The 18,810-nt window shown below is 35.1% G+C and overlaps 1 protein-coding gene across 3 annotated transcripts in view; it reads right to left on the minus strand.

Moving 5' to 3' along the window:
* Nucleotides 1-1,052: 1,052 nt before the first annotated feature.
* LOC134531671 (beta-catenin-like protein 1) overlaps nt 1,053-18,810 on the minus strand; it is a 95,518-nt gene continuing 77,760 nt past the window's right edge. For all 3 annotated transcript variants that reach the window (XM_063367458.1, XM_063367457.1, XM_063367459.1), the window contains exons 10-11: nt 2,518-2,716; nt 1,053-1,249 (exon numbers count right to left, since the gene is read on the minus strand). In XM_063367458.1, coding sequence (XP_063223528.1) covers nt 1,161-1,249; nt 2,518-2,716 — 288 coding nt within the window. In that variant the 3' untranslated portion in view covers nt 1,053-1,160. The remainder of the gene's footprint in view (nt 1,250-2,517; nt 2,717-18,810) is intronic.

Raw genomic sequence — 18,810 nt, forward strand, 5'->3', positions numbered from 1 at the left:
AATGACAGCAAACTTTTAACTTTACCTGTCCTTAAACACAACAATGGCGGTTGTACAAACAAAAGTCATAAGTTTTCATTCATGAGTTATATTTTGACTCAATGATCTCAGGCCTCTGCACACATTGACTGTTAATATCTCAGCGCTTGACCTCATCGCACATATTTTCAGAATTATTTAAATAGTATGTATATTGTTATCATCAAAAGTGTTTTTAATTGAATGACCTAAAGTGTTATCATCATGACCGAATTCAAAACTTTAAAGAGTACGTGCAGTTTTTTGTAGCAATATTATGAAGGTTACAGTTATGCAAATGTTTGTACTGTTCACAGAAACTAAAAGCACCAATAGGTTGGTACACTTTAACTTAACTTCAAATTATGATTTAATACAATAATTCCATCAGTAATATGTATATTTAAGAAATTTTAAGTCCTATTGAAATAAAAACTAACTAATTTATCCCACATAAAGTATAAAAAATTTGTATTTTTATAAGCCTGTGCTATCGACAGGATTAGATAGTACAGAATGTCCTTAGTCCATAAATTCTTACTTTTATTGTGTTTTAGTACACTTACTGTGTTGGGCATTGATTTTTCTTGGATTCCTGAGAAGTACCTATAAAAAATTTACTGAAAATTTTGTATTAATTTCGAAAAATATTCGTTATTAGTGAATAACCTGATATTTGATTTGAAATTTGATTCAAATAAAAAAACAGTATTCGCAGAAGCCTAATTCAAGGTTTCCCGATTTACCCGATCAAGTGGCCGTGCTGTTACAAACAAAAGACTAACAGGCCAACATATCCAGTATGCAGGCGTGGAGGGCAGGTGTTGCTTGGAAACCCATGGGAAGGGAAATAAACAAAATGAGAGAGGGTCAGAGAGCAATAAAGTTACTTGTTCAAGTGAAACTCGCTAAGGCAAGGCTCGAAGTTTGAATTTGTAGTCCATGATCCTGCTGCCGACTCAAGTTCAACATGCAAATAATAAACAAATAAAAATACAGATGGTCTTAAATATAAATCATGAAAATGTACAAACTAAGATTACAAAAAATGTTTTATTTATAAATATTGATTTAAATCACATTTTTTAATCTAACACATAAAATTAAAAAATTTGTACAGATTTATATATATATATATATAGTTAAAACTTGTCAACTAGTTGCAAAATATGTTGTTGCTCCATTTTCCGCCATTCCGTGTCTCCTACGTCACCTAAGTTGCCAGCATATTCTGAAACAAAAATTCAGTTAGAAATTTTAATTCAATAAAATCTTTGTTCAATGTACCATTAGCACAGAATATATTTATGGAAATATTAAAAGTGATTGCTGGGTCTTGCTGTCGTTATATAATAAACTGCACAACGTGGTATATTGTACCTACTTTTCACTTTGTATTACATCACATCAGGCATCTTCAGTTCAGGGTTTAGAGCTAGAAGGTGGTAAGGCTATATATATTCTGCTAGGGGTCTTCTTCGTTGTAAGACTTTACATATTCTGCAAGTTTTTTTTTATATATATAGGCTGCCAGTCACGAGTGGTATCTTCCTACTAACTCAAGTGTCAGTCAATCAGGGAAGGACTTTCCTACCATTGGCTTGCTGGGAAAAACATGAGCAGGGGGGGGGGGGGGGAGGGAAACGCCAGCAGATAGCAAGAGCAATAAAGAACACAGTGTCTAACTCCAAAATCAACACAGCCAACTAGAAGAATGCTAAACATTGTTAATTAACAACTGAATTCTTGAAGGCGGCTGCAACAAGGCATGCTGAAACGTCAGGCACACTATCATTTTCAAGGCCGTGGCATCAATAAAGAAGCCAAGCCGTAAACAGTTAGTGTGTACAATCTGGAGCCAACGGTGATTGGCAATGACATGAGACTAACACTTTAAAATCTGATTTTTTGGGGTACTTGCATGTAGTATTCTATGCACACTGTATTTTAATCTAAACTACAGTGAAACCTTATTAATACAAACTGAGGGGACACAAATTTACTAATTTTGTAATAATCAAACTTCCCCACGTTGAATGTACATGGTTGGCGTAAATAAAAGTTAACACAAAATTATTTACAATTTTGAATGGTATGTTGCTACAACTTATTATGTATGTATCTAATAGATCTCTGAGAAGATTTAGAAAAAAAAAAAAAAACCCCACACTATTTAGTTTGTTTCTAATTTATTTTTAACACACTTTGGACAAAGCCACACAACTGGTCCAAGACTTTGACTATTTCAGTGTTATATTGCAGGAAAGTGTAAATTGAGGGAAAACTCTAACTCCTCTAATACAGAAGAAACTCTTTTACTGTATGTATTCTTTCTTCAATATATACTTTCACTTTATTTTAAAGAAAAATTAAATGTCTAATAGCCTACTAATATACAATCAATCAGTAGTGTAGTAGGGGTGGTAGTAGTGATGGTAATGGTGATGGTAGTAGTATAGTAGAGGTGGTGGTATAGTAGTATCAGCAGCAGACACACACCCCTCATGACGTGGCGGATGGTCTTGAAGGAGCCGCCGCGCAAGTTGAGGATCTGGGTGATGCGCTGCTTGATGCTGGGCGGGCCGCCGCTGCACACCTCCAGCAGGATGTAGTCCACCAGCTGCAGAGTGAACAGGCCGCCCTCCAGCCGCCGCAGGTAGTTGCTCTCTTCGTCCTCGTCCGTCTCCTCGTCCCCGTCCTGCCCCACACCATTGAATATATATAATGTATAGAAGTCGCGAGCCCAGGTTAAATTTTCTGTCTGGTTTCTCAGAAGAATTGTTGTAGTTCCAAGCTCTGCCGCTGCGATCGCTTTCATCGCTGGGTATCGGCTATCGGCCGTATACGCCCCTGGTGGTATTTGGCAGAACTAGGTTAACCAGCCCAGTCGTGACATCATCCTTCACCCCCCCCCCCCCCCCCCAGACACCCAAATCAAAGACCGATTCAAATTACCCGGCAGGTCTTATCAGCATCGTTAGGCGACCTTGAAGAGGAGCTTCCTTTACCGTCGTTTGAGAATGATGAAATACCAAAAGAAGCTAGCCACGGAAATCACTGAATTATGGGATTCTGTACCCGAGTGAAGTGAAAATTAGCTATTAAATCTTTGTATTGGGCCAATAGTCAGTGTTCCGTTCAAAATATGGTTTTATTTTAAAAGTAAAATACTTATTTAAATTATATTTCGCGTTTGTACAAATTTACTTTTAGATATTGGCAAGGAAAATCAACATACCTTAAACAACCTTCTCTTATTCAACATTATCTATTAAGTAGTAAAAGGGGTAGATATTATTTTTAAAAATAAAAAAATGGATCCCACTAAATCAGTATTGGCAAGATATATATATAAATTCAATAATTAAATACGCATATTAAAATTTTTTGTATTTAACTTTTTTCGGTAATAAAAATTCAGGATGATTTTGGTTTAATTGGTTTACGTATATTGCTATATTTTCTAAATCACATAGAAAAGGGAAAAGAGTACATCAGTGAAAATTCAAAAATTTAGTTTAAGTAATACTAGCCATACCAAAAAATCAATATGCGAGATAAGAAATTTGGTAACTGCTCTACATTCCAATTAAAAATGCACTGGTTTCATGAATACTGAAATGTATGCGTAATAAGGCATATTATGTTATTATCCTAAGCATGACTATAACTAAAAAAATTACAGTAATTTCAAACGATGGCAGTCTTAACATACAATAAGTGCGCGAGTCTTAGTTTATATTTTAATTGGCTTCTTCGTCAGATGGAAAAGAGTTAAGAATTCATCAAGGAAATATATATTCTCAAAGTCACTAAACCGGGAGATAGAAAATAAGGTAGGTACTTAATTTTAAATAAAAGTTAAAATAGGCTTACGCTAAACCAATTAAAAATAAGTCGTAAAAATATTTTTATTTATTAAATATGTTCTATACTTGACAGTTCTTTGTGTATAATTCTTCAAAAATCTTAGGGAATTTAATTCATACTTTTCTTAAAATGGTAGAATATCAGCAATACCCGGAAATTACGTGAGCAAAGTCACGGGTTATTAGATATACTTTTACTATAAAATAAAAACAACTATACCTACATTTGTAGTTCACGAATGTGATATTTTGTTTATTGCTTCACAACATTCATTTGCCAGTCTCAAATTTCATCGTACCACTTGTCAGAAATGTCACCAAAAATGAGAGATTTTTTTTGACGAATTTCAATTACGAGGAAACCTTTCGCAAGATTTTTTTCTTCGCAGTAGTCACTGGGACACCATTTATTTAAATCCACTAAGATAATAAAATTGTATGTATAATGATTTGTTTTTGTGTATTTATATAACTTCCCAACCAATTTTTAATGATTTTCATGTGAATAAAAACTTGTAAAGCAATTTAATTAACTGTGTCATAATTCTTCTGATTAGATGGAAATACAAACTTTTCATCCGAAATATACGATGATAAAATATATTTATTATTGAAAAATAATATTCACTGTTCAAATGCAAATTTAAATAGATTATTCATACATGTTTCCTGCTAATTAATGGTTTAACATAATAATTTTTAGTATAAAATCCTTTTTCTCTTGTGTTAAAATGGGTTGCTAAAATGAGGAATTATAAATATATCACTTACTAAGTCCGTGCACAGATTTACACAAAACAGCAATGTAGATAATCTTTTTTGGTAGTTTCTAATGTTCTGCCCTGAATAACATGAATTTGGTTGAATTCATACCAAAGCGAATTTTTTGAACAACTTAAATTGATGTCATAAATAAATATTTATTTTATATTAAAAATCCACAAACTGTTTTTAAAATATAATATTTATCACGCCAGATGGAATATTAAACAAAAAATAGCTCCTATATGTTGTCTGTGTTTAAATAATTGTATTATATTTCATGGAAATAATATTTACCTTTCGGTTATTAAAAGAAAATATATTTGTATTCAAAATACTTGCGCATCGTTTTTACGAGCATAACTTGTGTATCTAACCTCAAAGCAAGGAATATAAAGAGTGGCAACTCAATGCTATAACAAAAACTCTTATTTTCTTTGGAGATCCGGGAAATGTGCGTTATTTATAAGCAACTTAGCATAGTAAATCGTTAACTTTTCAGATCTATGTTGGCAAAATTGATTTTTTTAGTGGTCATTCGTTACTGGGAATATTCACCATATAACGTTTAAGATTATTTATTTTGAATTACGAAACAACCAAAACATTATGTAAAAATGCTTCATCTTATGTTAAAAAAATTATAAACTGCATAGCCACAAAGTATGACATCATACCATTAGTTTCAGTTACTAATAACATTACGTGCACGCGTTTCAACAGTCATCGCAGCCATAGTTGTTTCATAGCTACCAAAATCATTCAACGTTGTCAAGAATTATTCCAAATTATGTTTTGCCATTTTACTCAATGCGCCACTCCGTTAACACAACATTTTATAAATTCTGAACTACGAATGTCAGTATTTTTTTTTACGTTATTACGTTTAAGAAATTTCTGTAGTTTTCTTATAATTAAAACTTAAATTTTTATGTTGGCATCTTTTAACAGCACTTTTTTTTTCGGTGGTCGTACTCCTCCAATTCAGTTGCGCCCGCCCGTATCTAAGCGCTCGGATTTCAACAAAAGGCACCGCCTCTCGATAGAGTGAGACAGAAAATTACGCGCATGACCTTGAAAAAAGCGACGCTACAGCGCTCTGGCGTGGAAGCTGGTAACTACGAGTACCCTCTTGTGGAAAGAAGAGCTGTCTAGCGGCGGAGCTAACAACTACCACAGTTTTGGATCCGAAAATTGGAATAATAAATCCTATCCCCTCGCGACTTCTATAAGTTATATATATTCAATGCCCACACACACACACACTCCTCTGCTCAACGCTTCGGGAATCCAGTCTATCACCACCTCGCACAGGCTGGTGCTCGCAGACAAGTGTCTGCACACTGGCAACACTGGTTAGACCTGCTTCCTCAGGCTGCATGAGACATGGTTAATTGGTAGCTTGTGGGTTGTAGTTTTTTTTTCTAGCAGTCGGAGGGCTAACTAGAGTTTGCGACATAAAAACCATTGTGAAAACTTTAGTAGAAACTAGAAATGATCTGAAAAAAAACAATAAAAAAGAACCTAGCAATGATGAAGTCTGGACGCTGCCTGGATTTCGTGATAATTTAATAAATACTTTCCAGCATCTGAAATTGATGAAACACTCAGCAACCTAGTATTGAAACAGATATGGCTTGTTTTATCTACTCTTGACCTACCCTGTTTTATCGCATAATCATCACACACGCATAATCGTCGCACCTATATTTTAGGGTGTCAAAATTTGGTTAAAAAAACCTCTCGCGTAAACGTTGCATGATGTTTTTGGTCCCGCTATTAGATTCCAAGCGCTTTGTGTACGTATATTTTTTGTATAAAACAATGTATTTTAAAGTAGAAATCTAATATCTATTCGGACATTACTACATATTACTACTTACTTATTTGATTAACGGGAATACTAAGTTGTCTGATTTGTAAATTTTCTTTTAAAGACTTTTTAAACGTTAACCTTTATCTGTTAGTCTGCGTCACCGCGGTGTACTGCTTATAAAAATATAGCCAGTGGTAGTTGGCATTATTCATGTTTGGTTATGTTGCTTCCCGTATAGAGCGCGCACACGTAGTCGAATATCGATACTGATATCTCGCCGATTCCATGCAACACGCGCTCTCTGTCGAGAGCTGAGTTAACTGCATTTGTTGGCTCGCACTCTTTTGTGGTGAGTGTGTACTACGACGATATCTAGTTATGCGTTAGTTCAGGCTTGCATTCACATTTTGTTTTTCTATTTAAAGTTGAAGAAAGGTTTTCTTTTTCGATTGACTTGTTAATTTAAATTGTTCGGCGTGCTCTTATATACTCCACTTTTTAAACAAACATACTTTCCATGAATAGGTTTTGTTTTTATGAATAACTTACCTAACAAAAAAATTTTTTTCTCTCGCATAAACGTCTCACCCCTACATTTCAAACTTGATTTTAGTATAAAATGTGCGACAATTATGCAATAAAAGACAGTATTTTTTAGTCATAAATTTATAACATTTGCAAGAAAACTATTTTTTTTTTAAAGCTGTCTTTTAAATTAACATTATTTTATTCCAAGAAACTAATGAGAATCTAATTTTAAAACCTAATACTTACTGTGAAAATGATAATTAAGAATGAACTCACATTTATTTGTGTGATAATAATTATCTCATAACAGAAACAGAAAACATTAAAATGGGACAGCATACAGAATCCTACCAAAAATTTTTTATTTTATTTTTCTTTTAATTTTATTAATCCATCCATCATCACTAACTTATACATTCAGGATTACGTACAGTATACATTACCGGTATTAAATCTTTGTCAACAACTGTTAAGACTAACGTGGTCAACAACAAATAATATTGTGAATAGGGGAAAACATTGCTTTTTCTTCTGTGAGTAATTGACTGTGTTATTATCTGTACATATTTTAACACGATGGCAGCATGTAAAAAAGGGGAAACATTTTCTGTTGGTGAAAAACTCAACGTTTTAAAGTGTGTGGACGAACACAAAAGACTCGTGTTTCACTTGCTGAGAGGTTAGGAATGCCGATTTCGGCGATTGTGAATAATTGTAAAACGATTGAAGAAAATGCATCTCAGTGTGGTGGTTTTTCTAAGAAGAGAAAATACATTCGTGCATCAAAATATGAGGAACTTGAAGTACTTTTGAAGGAATGATTTGTGGGTTCAAGGGCCTTGAATGTACCCATAAACGGTGTTTTGTTGAGAGAAAAGGCGCAATTTATAGCTAAGCTGCTAGGAATTGAGTTTCGTGCATCCAATGGTTGGATTGACCGTTTCAAACGACATAACCTTGTACACCTATCCCTCACTTAGCACGTCTTCAGATTGCGCGAATACAGTTAGCACGATGTTAATTTCATTGCCCCAGTCTTGGATAGCACGTCTGTAAATTTCAATTAGCGCGAAATTTCCGCAGGCAAAAAAAAAGTTGTTAATGACGCCACAAAGTCTGTTTTAACTTCTGTAAACAACAGATGTGTGGTGGCATAAAGTTATGTATCCGCGTGGGTCCCACTACACTATTGGCTGTTGTACAAACATCATCTATGGCTAGGGGCCGGAAAAATTCGCAATTTGCGATAGATGCGATTTTTTTGCGAATTTTGAGGTTAGATGCGATTTTTTACTAATTGTTGTTATAAATGCTATATTTGCGAAATCGCGGTAAAATTGCCATTATCGGGCGAAAAACCACTATAGAATGCAACAAAATGGCTTGAACACACATTCCTCAAAGTATTTTTTTTGAAAATAGCCACCATAACACAATTACCGTAAACAATAGCTTCTGACAAGGCTTGTTGAAGGAATAAAATCCGAATCCTAACCTTTATTTATAAAACATTCCTTAACCAAATATCACGCATGATAGTATAGAATAAGTAATTTTGTAAATTTATTCTTTACGATTTACTCAAGATACCGTTGAATGTTGTTTAGAAAAGAATGTTCACACTACTTATCGACGCAGTTATTTTGTTTTGTTAGATCACATCACGTTCGCCTACGTTCGCCATTGCATCGTGTGTTGCCTGTTCATGAAGAGTATCTAACCTAACAAAACAAAATTTCCCGGGAAGCGCATCACGGAAACCAACAACCTAGAAAATATCTAGGTCGTTGACGGGATCGTAGTGAACTTGCAAAGATAAAAATGAAAATATTTTAAATGCTGAAAACTACTACAAATATTTTAGTACGCGGTTTTTTACATTCGTTGATAATCACTTTAGTCTTCAAATTTTTTTTCTGATCAATATTTTACATAGGGACAAATCATACATTTTGTGGTGCACATTTAGCGTACTGAAGTTGGTCAACTCGAATCGTCAGTTTGTTTCCATCTGAAATTACTAGTGGTCAAACGTTTGTTTACAAATACCGTTTAATGATTTTGGTTTGTGTTAAAATTCGTCATAATGGGTATAAACACTATTACAACTTCTTGTATTGTTATGTAACTTTAATATCTTATGCAAATTTCTCAAAAATAGATGCTAATTTCTGGAAAATAGATGCTAATTTTCAACATCATAAATGCTAATTATGTAATAAATAGATGCTAATTTTTCCAGGCCCTATCTATGGCTTGTTAATTTGTGGCTATGGTCTGTTTTTACGTCCGCGCTAATACTGTTGTGTGGCTACGTGGACACCAGATGGACTGCGCTATCTCTCTCTCTCTCTCTCTTGTTCTTTCTTTCTCTTGACGGCAGAGGGGGAAATCTAAAAATAGACCAGAAAACACCCTTCCTTTCTTCCTTCGCTTCTCTTTTACTCCCCCCCTCCCTAACGCTTCACATACCACCCCTCCGTTCATGAACGGAGCCAGTCTTTCTATCAGGCCATTTCATTCGTGATTAAATCAAAAACTGTTGCAGATACAAAAAATTCCATAGAAACACTTTCTATTCATAATTTAATTTGCTACAACTTTTATTAAGTGTGTTTTTTCACTATAGTGTACCGTTTTCAAGTTACAGTATGAAATTAAGACTGGACGGTTCAAAATCTAACTTAACTTTTAATTTTTATAATCATTGTTACAAAAATTTTTCCCGCCATTGTCAGCTCTCGTAGTAGCGATGTTCTACTGTATCGGTTTCACTGTCAATATAGGATGGATTGGAAAGGTACGCGACATGAGTTAAAGGTCACGCCCGAGCGGGCAAGTCAGCCAGACGACTGACGATAAAGTACATAACCATGTATCTTCCATTATGCTGAGTTATATTGGTGATACAAAGAGCGATGGGAGGTATATAAAGATTAATGGTATGACATATTTATCGTTGAGTGTTATTCTACGCATTTATATTACATAAAGTATATTTCCCTACACAATTTTTGAACACATTAAATAAATTAGCCTTGCTATTTATGGAAACTAATGCTTCAGAATACGCGATTACGAATAACACGAGCATTCTTAGAAACACATTAGTCGTGCTAAGTGAGGGATAGGTGTATATAAAGCAGCATGTGGAGAAAGTAGGGACGTGCGAGGCTTCGAAATTTTCGAATCTGAAGCGAATATTTTTAGGATGCATATTCGATTCGTTCAAAAAAATAATATTCGTAAATATTCAAAGCTTCGAAGGCAAACGAATATAAATTAGTCTTCTATAAATTGCCATTTAGTAGAGCCAATTATTAAAATGTGCATAATTTCTGCTAAAAAATTCAGGAAAATTGGTTAAGGATTCGTATACTTACGTTGAGGTTAAACATACCGACGGCGTACTTGTACAATTCCCTCATACAGAAATATTAGGTACCATAGCAAATATGAACGCCTACACTATTACTAGTGTAGATATTCATTACAAAATCTTTATTTATGCATTTCCATCCCCAAGACATAAAAAAAAACACGTTATTCTTAAAATTTAATTTACATTTTATAATGTTTGTTTACCACAACAATATTTCCGCCATTTTGCGGCCAGATGCTGCCAACTAGCCGAACTATGCCAGTCAGTTGAACAATGCACACACATGATCACGGAAATAATTTGAATGGAAATATGTATCTTAGTTTTTCAGATATATGCCTCACGTTTTTCTTTAAATTCTAGTTGTCTTCGCTGTATTAACTGCGCTCATTTATACCCTCTCTTTTCTATGCCTCGACGTCACGTCTTTTGTTTACTTGTTCACCACGTTGGTTGAGTTCTATAAGCGTGCACCGTAAAATTTTAATGGTAAAAAATGTAATTACATTATACTTTAATTGCTTTAGTAGAAAGTGGCACCGTTTTATTATTTATCTGACGTATATTTGTAAACTAAACCTGCAATGGAATCGAAGGAAACTGCTAAGAGATCTAGCAGTGAAGTGTGGAATTATTTCACAAAATTGAGTGATGGAAAAGTTGTAAGCTGCAATAAATGCAAAAAGGAATACAAAATTCCAACAGGCAAGCAGTTCTCTTTATTATTTAGTAAGTGAGTCGCTGTTAAAAACGAAAAGTGCATAAGTTGCGTGAAATGTGTTATTTGAAGGTTATATAAACAAAAAATGTGTAGGCTTACTAGGTACGTTTATTTGTGATTAAAGAAAATATTAGGAAGCAGAAAAATGTGTTCCCGACGGTTTTAGTCACTTTCACAGTCCACAAAATAGCATATATAGCACAGAATATTTTGTTATACATTCTAATTAACTCAAATCATTTTGTGAGTTTAGTAGTTAGCACAGGGCTGCCACCACTTTGAAAACTATATCCTTGATTGAAATGTGAAATATCCTGTAATATCCTTGTTTGAATATAAAATATCCTGTAAAATCCTGTACATTAAAAAAAAAATGCAATTTTTATGAAAATTACTTGATCATAATGTACGTAACTATACTTCAGTCAAAACAATTCAATTAACACTATACAAGTATTTACACACACACACACACACACGTAGCCTACACTTCACCACTGGCAGTATTTAAATATCACTTTTTCAGATGTTTTGCCATATTCCTCATTTCTTCTGTTGGCTGGAATTCTGCCTTATTCTTCCTAGAAGAGATATGGAACAAAGCATTTAGCATTGGCGATTCAAGACATGACCTGTGCGCTGTCTTGATAAGGTTGAGCTTACTAAATATCCTTTCCACCCCTGCATTGCTGTGTGGAAGAATAAGCATTGCCTTTGCAAGTTTACAAAGCAGTGGAAAACATGTTTTCCCATTAATTTCATACTGTGACACTATATGCTAGGCCTGCCACCAAATTAGGTTCCTAAATTCTCTTTACAGCATTTAAAAATCCTGTAAAATTTATAGCCGTAAATGTCATAAATTATTTTTCGCGGTAATTTTAAATATACATTGCATTTCAAAACATAATTTAAAAAAAAAATCAAATAAATGTAAAAAAAAATTAAGATTTGCCACTTACATTACAAAAATAATATTTGATATCACAATAAAATGAAAAGTAATTTAAAAATTTTTCTTCAGTAAAGGCTTTGGTGCTTTTCTTATTTACAAACTATAAATGCATCCATACAACTGAAGTTATTTACAAGTTTAAAAAAACAAATGTGTTTCACATCATTAACTAGCTACTTTTCCATGTTCTGTGCTCTTTTCCGCATCTCATCAGTGGGCTTGAAAGCCAGACCTGCAGATGTTCTCATTCTGCAATGCAACAGTGCATTTAACATTGGTTATTCCATTGACGATCTGTGAACAGTTTTAACCATCTTGAGATTGCTGAAAACCCTTTCCACAGCAGATTTTCTCCAGTTGCAGCACCACTCAAAGCCATTACTTTGTACAGATGAGTTTCAACAATCTCAGACCTGCCTAGTGACTGTAACATCAGTTGATTTCATCAATCATCAGTGTAAAAAATTGTGGTTTCATTGCATAGGTAACATAATCTGCAGCTGATGTACCCAAAGATTGAATAATTATCTGGCTAGTTTTAGAGCGAGAACAAGGAAAGTTTCTTGCGATTTCACTATCTGGAAACATTTTTGGGACAAGTTTCGTGAAATTATCACCGAGTTTCACAGATAATATGTTTTACTTGATGTAGGCTTTTGGACATACGCCATTGCTTAGCACATGTATGTCTGCAGAAGAAAACTACAAAAAAACACAAATGACAAAAAACACAAATTAAGCAAAAATTGCTGTTGTCAGGATTTAACGCCACACAATATTCCACAACAGGAATATGGTCAACAAACAAGGAAAAAACAAAGAAAAATGGACTAACAGAACGAAAAACCCCCCACAAATGATGACAGCACAAAAATTCCGAACCCAAAAAAATTCAACACAACAGTTGAAACGAGACAAAAAACACAGCAAAACAAAAAGACTAAACAAACACAATAGTTTTCCAAAAAAACAAAAAGAGAAACGAAAAAACCCCCACAAATGATGACAGCACAAAAAATATTGAACCCAAAAAATTCAGCACAACAGTCAAAACGAGACAAAAACACGACCAAACGAAAAGACAAAAACAAACACAACAGTTTTCTAAAACAGAAACAAGCGACGTTTCGGGAACTGCTATCTGCTTCCGTCCTCAGGCAGAGACGCACATGGTACGGAAACACAGGTGCGACTGAGAAGGGGCTGGAAAATGAGGGTATTTATCAGAAAATGGACTACATCCATGGTGCACAGCCAATGAGGAGTCAGCTTGTCTGCCATTGGCTGAGCAAGATGTAGTCAATTTTCTGATAAATACCCTCATTATCCAGCCCCTTCTCAGTCGCACCTGTGTTTCCGTACCATGTGCGTCTCTGCCTGAGGACGGGAGCAGATAGCAGTTCCCGAAATGTCGCTTGTTTCTGTTTTAGAAAACTGTTGTGATTGTTTTCGTCTTTTCGTTTGGTCGTGTTTTTGTCTCGTTTTGACTGTTGTGCTGAATTTTTTGGGTTCAATATTTTTTGTGCTGTCATCATTTGTGGGGGTTTTTTCGTTTCTCTTTTTGTTTTTTGTTTTTTTGGAAAACTATTGTGTTTGTTTAGTCTTTTCGTTTTGCTGTGTTTTTTGTCTCGTTTCAACTGTTGTGTTGAATTTTTGTGCTGTCATCATTTGTGGGTTTTTTTCGTTCAGTTAGTCCATTATTCTTTTTTTCCTTGTTTGTTGACCATATTCCTGTTGTGGAATATTGTGTGGCGTTAAATCCTGACAACAGCAATTTTTGCTTAATTTGTGTTTTTTTGTAGTTTTCTTCTGCAGACATACATGTGCTAAGCAATGGCGTATGTCCAAAAGCCTACATCAAGTCATGCACTCCCATTGCACAAATCTTTCAAAGATAATATAATATGTTTTCACAAACGAAGTTCGCCCATAACAGTTCCGCATCAATTATTTTGTTTGGTTTGGTTACAAAACTCGTCAAAGAACAACTCTGATCAGCAGCTCGTTGGTTTTTCGCATGAACTTGCGTCTTCAAGCCGCCCTTTGTCACGTTCAGTTCCGAGTTGCAAGTCGAATAAACGGCGGAAAATTCAGTTTTGCCACGCCTCAACCATTTCAATTCTTGCTCCCATTCTTTACGATAACGCTGTTTATAAGTGACCTGTCTGGCGAAGCCTTTCGTTTTTTCTCCATCACAATCAGCTAAGACCAAAACTACTACTTAAATCACGTAAGAAGTTTGTAAACAAATGCCGCACCTAAAACATTGTAATGGCAAAAAATACCAATGTTTAATGACGCCATGACACTTCTTAGCGTTTAACTCAACAAACAAAAAACATTTCCCCCGAAACCATAGATATTGTACTTCATGAAATGATATGTGGGAGTATATATATGTTTTTGGTTTGTGGTTAAATGATTGGAAGTTCCATGGCACTACACCTAATGTGAGTGTTTGCTTTACTGTTGGATGCTTGTATGGTTTGACAACTTCAAATAGGGAGTTGAATGTAAATATTTACACGAACAAAATTCAAATATGAAAATATCGGCGAAGCGTCGTAAATCTCCGTGAATGTAGCCGTTTATCCGTTAGTCCATTTTAAGCTTCAAATATCCGTGAAAACTGATAAAATCCATAAAAACGGCAGGCTTGAGTTGGCACAATGATATGGTGTTGTTAACAGGATGTACAATGGTGGGGATTCAGGCTACAGGATATTTGTCAGGCCCATTTCTGAATAAAGGAAAGGGAAAGGGTGATGACAGTACAAAATGAAAATAATTGTGCTGTATGTCATGTGGGAGCAGTATTTAACACATCTTGAAAAATTATTCAAACTTCGATTTGAATTCGCGAATATTTACAATATTCGCTTCGAATTCGATTCAAACTGAAAAAGTCCACTTCGCACAGGCCTAGGAGAAAGTAGAAGTGTAGACTCTACGACAGTAGAAGTGTGGAAACAAGAGCAGTTGCACAAGTACATACAAGGATGTGACCCGAAGGACATTTCAATGCAGATGTAACAAGCCTGTTTTATTCTCTTCTCCCAGACAAAACACTGTGTTTATAAGGGGAGCAATTTCATGGTGGTAAACTTAGTAAACAAAGGCTCACAGTTTTGCTAATGACCAATCAGATGGCAGTGAGAAACTTCAACCATGGGTGATAGGGAAGGCACAGAATCCAAGGTGTTTTAAAAACATAAAAACTTTGCCAAAAAAATATTTGGCAAATCAAAAGAAAGGCTTAACATCAAAAATCTTTGAACAGCATTTGCGTGCTCTGGATGCAGCAATGGGTGTTCAGGGGAGAAATATTTTGCTGTTTATTGACCAGTGGCCACCTCACCTTCAGGATTTGAATTTAAGGAATGTAAAGCTTGTTTTTTTCCCCTGCCAACTGCACCAGTGAGCTTCAGCCTTTGGACTTAGGCATCATACATGCCTTTAAGTTAGGGATGGGACAAATCCACATTTTGGTCGAATCTCGAATCCCAGACAGTGTTTGGGAATCAAATATGCCATCTTTCACGACCAACTGCAACGAATGAGCCAAAAAAGGTATGTGTTTAAAATGTGAGGAATTAAGTGCTGCTGTAATGTTACAAGCAAAAATTTGACAAAAAATGACAAAAATTTTGTCAGTTATTTTCCATATCCTGCACACTTCTTCAATGAAACTAATAAGGTTCTCTGCATTGTGGGAAACTTCACGAAAAGGTCTAACTTCGAGACACAAATGACATGCAACATAGTCACTGTTTACAAAGTATGCTGTTATACCCATAAAATCGTCATTGGCTGTGGACGTCCACATGTCTACAGTAAGGGATATAAAGTCTGCTTGCTGAAGAAGTTTCCCAACTTTCCTCTTCACACTTGCATACATGTCAGGAATCACTTTGTTTGCTATATGCTTCCTACAAACCATTTTGTAACGTAGTTCTAAGTAACTGATACGGTTGTTGAAGCCTTTATTTTCTACAATACTCAATGGCTGATTATCAAGACATATCATCTGGGCAATCAATGTTGTGATTTGTTTGCTTCTTGCATCATTCATATTAAACTTGCTTTTCTGGTTCATAAATTCAGCTAGGGTTGGCTGAAAAAAATCTGACTCGCATTTTGTAGAAGGTCCCGCCTCACTATGCACTGAAACTGTTTGGGGTTCAACCAGATAGGGATCATCTTCTTGATCTGATGTTGCGGTGTTACGATTTCGGTTGATCGCAATTTGTGCAGAATGAATTTTTAAGTGTTTTTCATGGCACTTGTAAATTCCAGTTTTTCCTCGTGATATTTTTACACTGCACAAGACACACACTGCTTTCATTCTGTCAGTTTTGTCAAGAAGGAAATGCTGCCACACATCTGACATTGTGTGATTCTCACTGGTATTTTCAAATGAACCAAAATCTGAAATATAACATCACTTGTCCATAATAAAATACTAAACGCCTATTTTGTGGCATTCAGCATGAACGTAAACATTAAACACTCCTTGCTTTTTAAAAAAAACTTTAACTACATGATATACATGCTCTTTCAAGTACGTTCAACCAATCCTACACGCTGCTTGGGCTCTTCCCTCTATGTTCAACCAATCATTTGCTCGCTGTTCTAACTGAATACAGTGCCCCCACAATTATAGTGGCCATCTTGTGAATCATTAACAGCATGCCGCGCGGGCCACTTTACTTTCTGGCGTCAGCGCAATTATTTACTTTCAAGCACAAAATCTGTAGATTGCTAATAAATGCAGTGATGGCTTAATAGTACAGTAAGTCCTCGGTTTACGTCGGGGTTACGTTCCTGAAAACCGCGACGTAAATAGAAACGACGCAAAATGAGCCATGTTTCATGCCACCGGCCGGCCGGAAGCGCTGGCATACAGACGTGACAACGGGCAATTTTATCAGCAAATGACAACCGACAGCGTGGGAAACAAGTCCAACTAGTACTTCTCAGCTTTATAGAATGGTTATTTAACCAGCTGATTTATTACCTTTATTGATTGAAATATAAAAACAGATATATAGTACATACTGTACGTAATATAAACGCATAATGCATTCAAAGTGTAAGGATACAAAGTGGTTTAGCGCTACACAGATTTTACTTTGAGTCATTCGCGGTAGAAAACAACTGTTTTCTTTTGGAGGCTGGTAAGAACAAAGTAAAAAGAAATGCATACATATACTAATCTCAACAGCCCGAATCGAAACGTCTCAAAACTTCCATTTTCGTGGCTAATGAAACATGTGTTCTGTTCTTATTTTTTGAAATTACGTTTGAAGATAAATTTAGTCGTTTGGAAGACATCTTATGAAGAAAAAATCATAAATTGCAGTGAGCTGATACTGTAGGCCTACTACAAACGCATTTAATCACGATAAAGTTAACAACTGCACGTTTAAAACTCCGGCCAACTCAATGATATCATAGCGACTGAAGTGCCAAGTAGTTGGACGAAAAGGGGTAGGAGAAAATGCTGTGTCGTTGCGGGAAGTAGATAACACTTCTACGTGCGAGATACGTGGGTGGCTGAGCGGGCGGGCTGGTAGTATTGCATCACCGCGCGGAGAGCAGCAGAGAGCAGGAAGCGTCCCTCATGATGTATGATAAGATAAGGCGGTGAACGTGTAGCTTACGCTACATAGCATAAATTAACTACCGAAGGAAACAAAGAATTATAAACGAATTATATACGGTGTTTTGGTTAAAATAAAGATTTATGGTCATTGTAAACGATGTTATTGTGAATCGGCGACAACTTAAATTGAAACATGAGTACTCAAACATTAGCGACGTTAATCCGAAACAACGTAAATCGGTACAACGTAAATAGAGGACTTACTGTATTAGTTAATTAAGGGCATTTCTCACAGTTAATCAAAGCATCAATTTACGTCTGGAAATGGTTAACAACAAAACAACCATTGGGGGAAACGTGATGAAGACAGAAGTGCCGCTTTTCATTAGTGCGTGCTAGCAGCAATTATCTGATTGGCAGTTGGGTTGGTTTTACTGACAAACAAAAGAGAAAAGTTAGGATTAGAAGCACCTGTTATTTTCGCACATTTAAATATCATACTTAGTTTATTTTATATATTTTTAGATGTAAAGTTATAAGAATAACTTCTGTGTCATTACTTTTACCGTGTCAACAAATTGAAAACAAACAACCTGTTGTAAACAAATATTGAAATTATGAAATAATAAAAAAAAGTGCATAGTGTATACACCTGATATAAAATAGAGACAAATAACCTCAAAAACCACACACGTAAGTTTGCATCTGTATAATTCTCTGTTAAATTAATCCTTCCTATGTTTTCAATAAAATACGTTTGTATAACAGACACCATTTAAAAAAAGTTACTTTTTTTCTGCAATGTTATATTATTGAAGGTTGGAAATGATTGAGTAGTTATGCTAATTGACAAAATGCAGCGTAGTTTATCTTATGTTTGTGCTATTTCCGTTAACTTAATAATATAGTTCAGGTATACAATTTTCAATTACTAAAACTTTTAAAAACCCACCTCGAATCCTACGAATCCTCGAATCCATAGGATTCGGTATATTCGACAAATCCAAGATTCGAAAATCCCATCTCTACTTTAAGTTGAAGTACAGGAAAAGGATTGTCCCAAAAATTTTGAATCTCTTGTATGCTGGCAAAAATCCACAAGGAAAAAAAATCAATGTTCTGGATGTAGTGCATGAAATTGTTTATGCATGGAA

The sequence above is a fragment of the Bacillus rossius genome, chromosome 5 (assembly GCF_032445375.1).
Source record: "Bacillus rossius redtenbacheri isolate Brsri chromosome 5, Brsri_v3, whole genome shotgun sequence".
NCBI lineage: Eukaryota > Metazoa > Arthropoda > Insecta > Phasmatodea > Bacillidae > Bacillus > Bacillus rossius.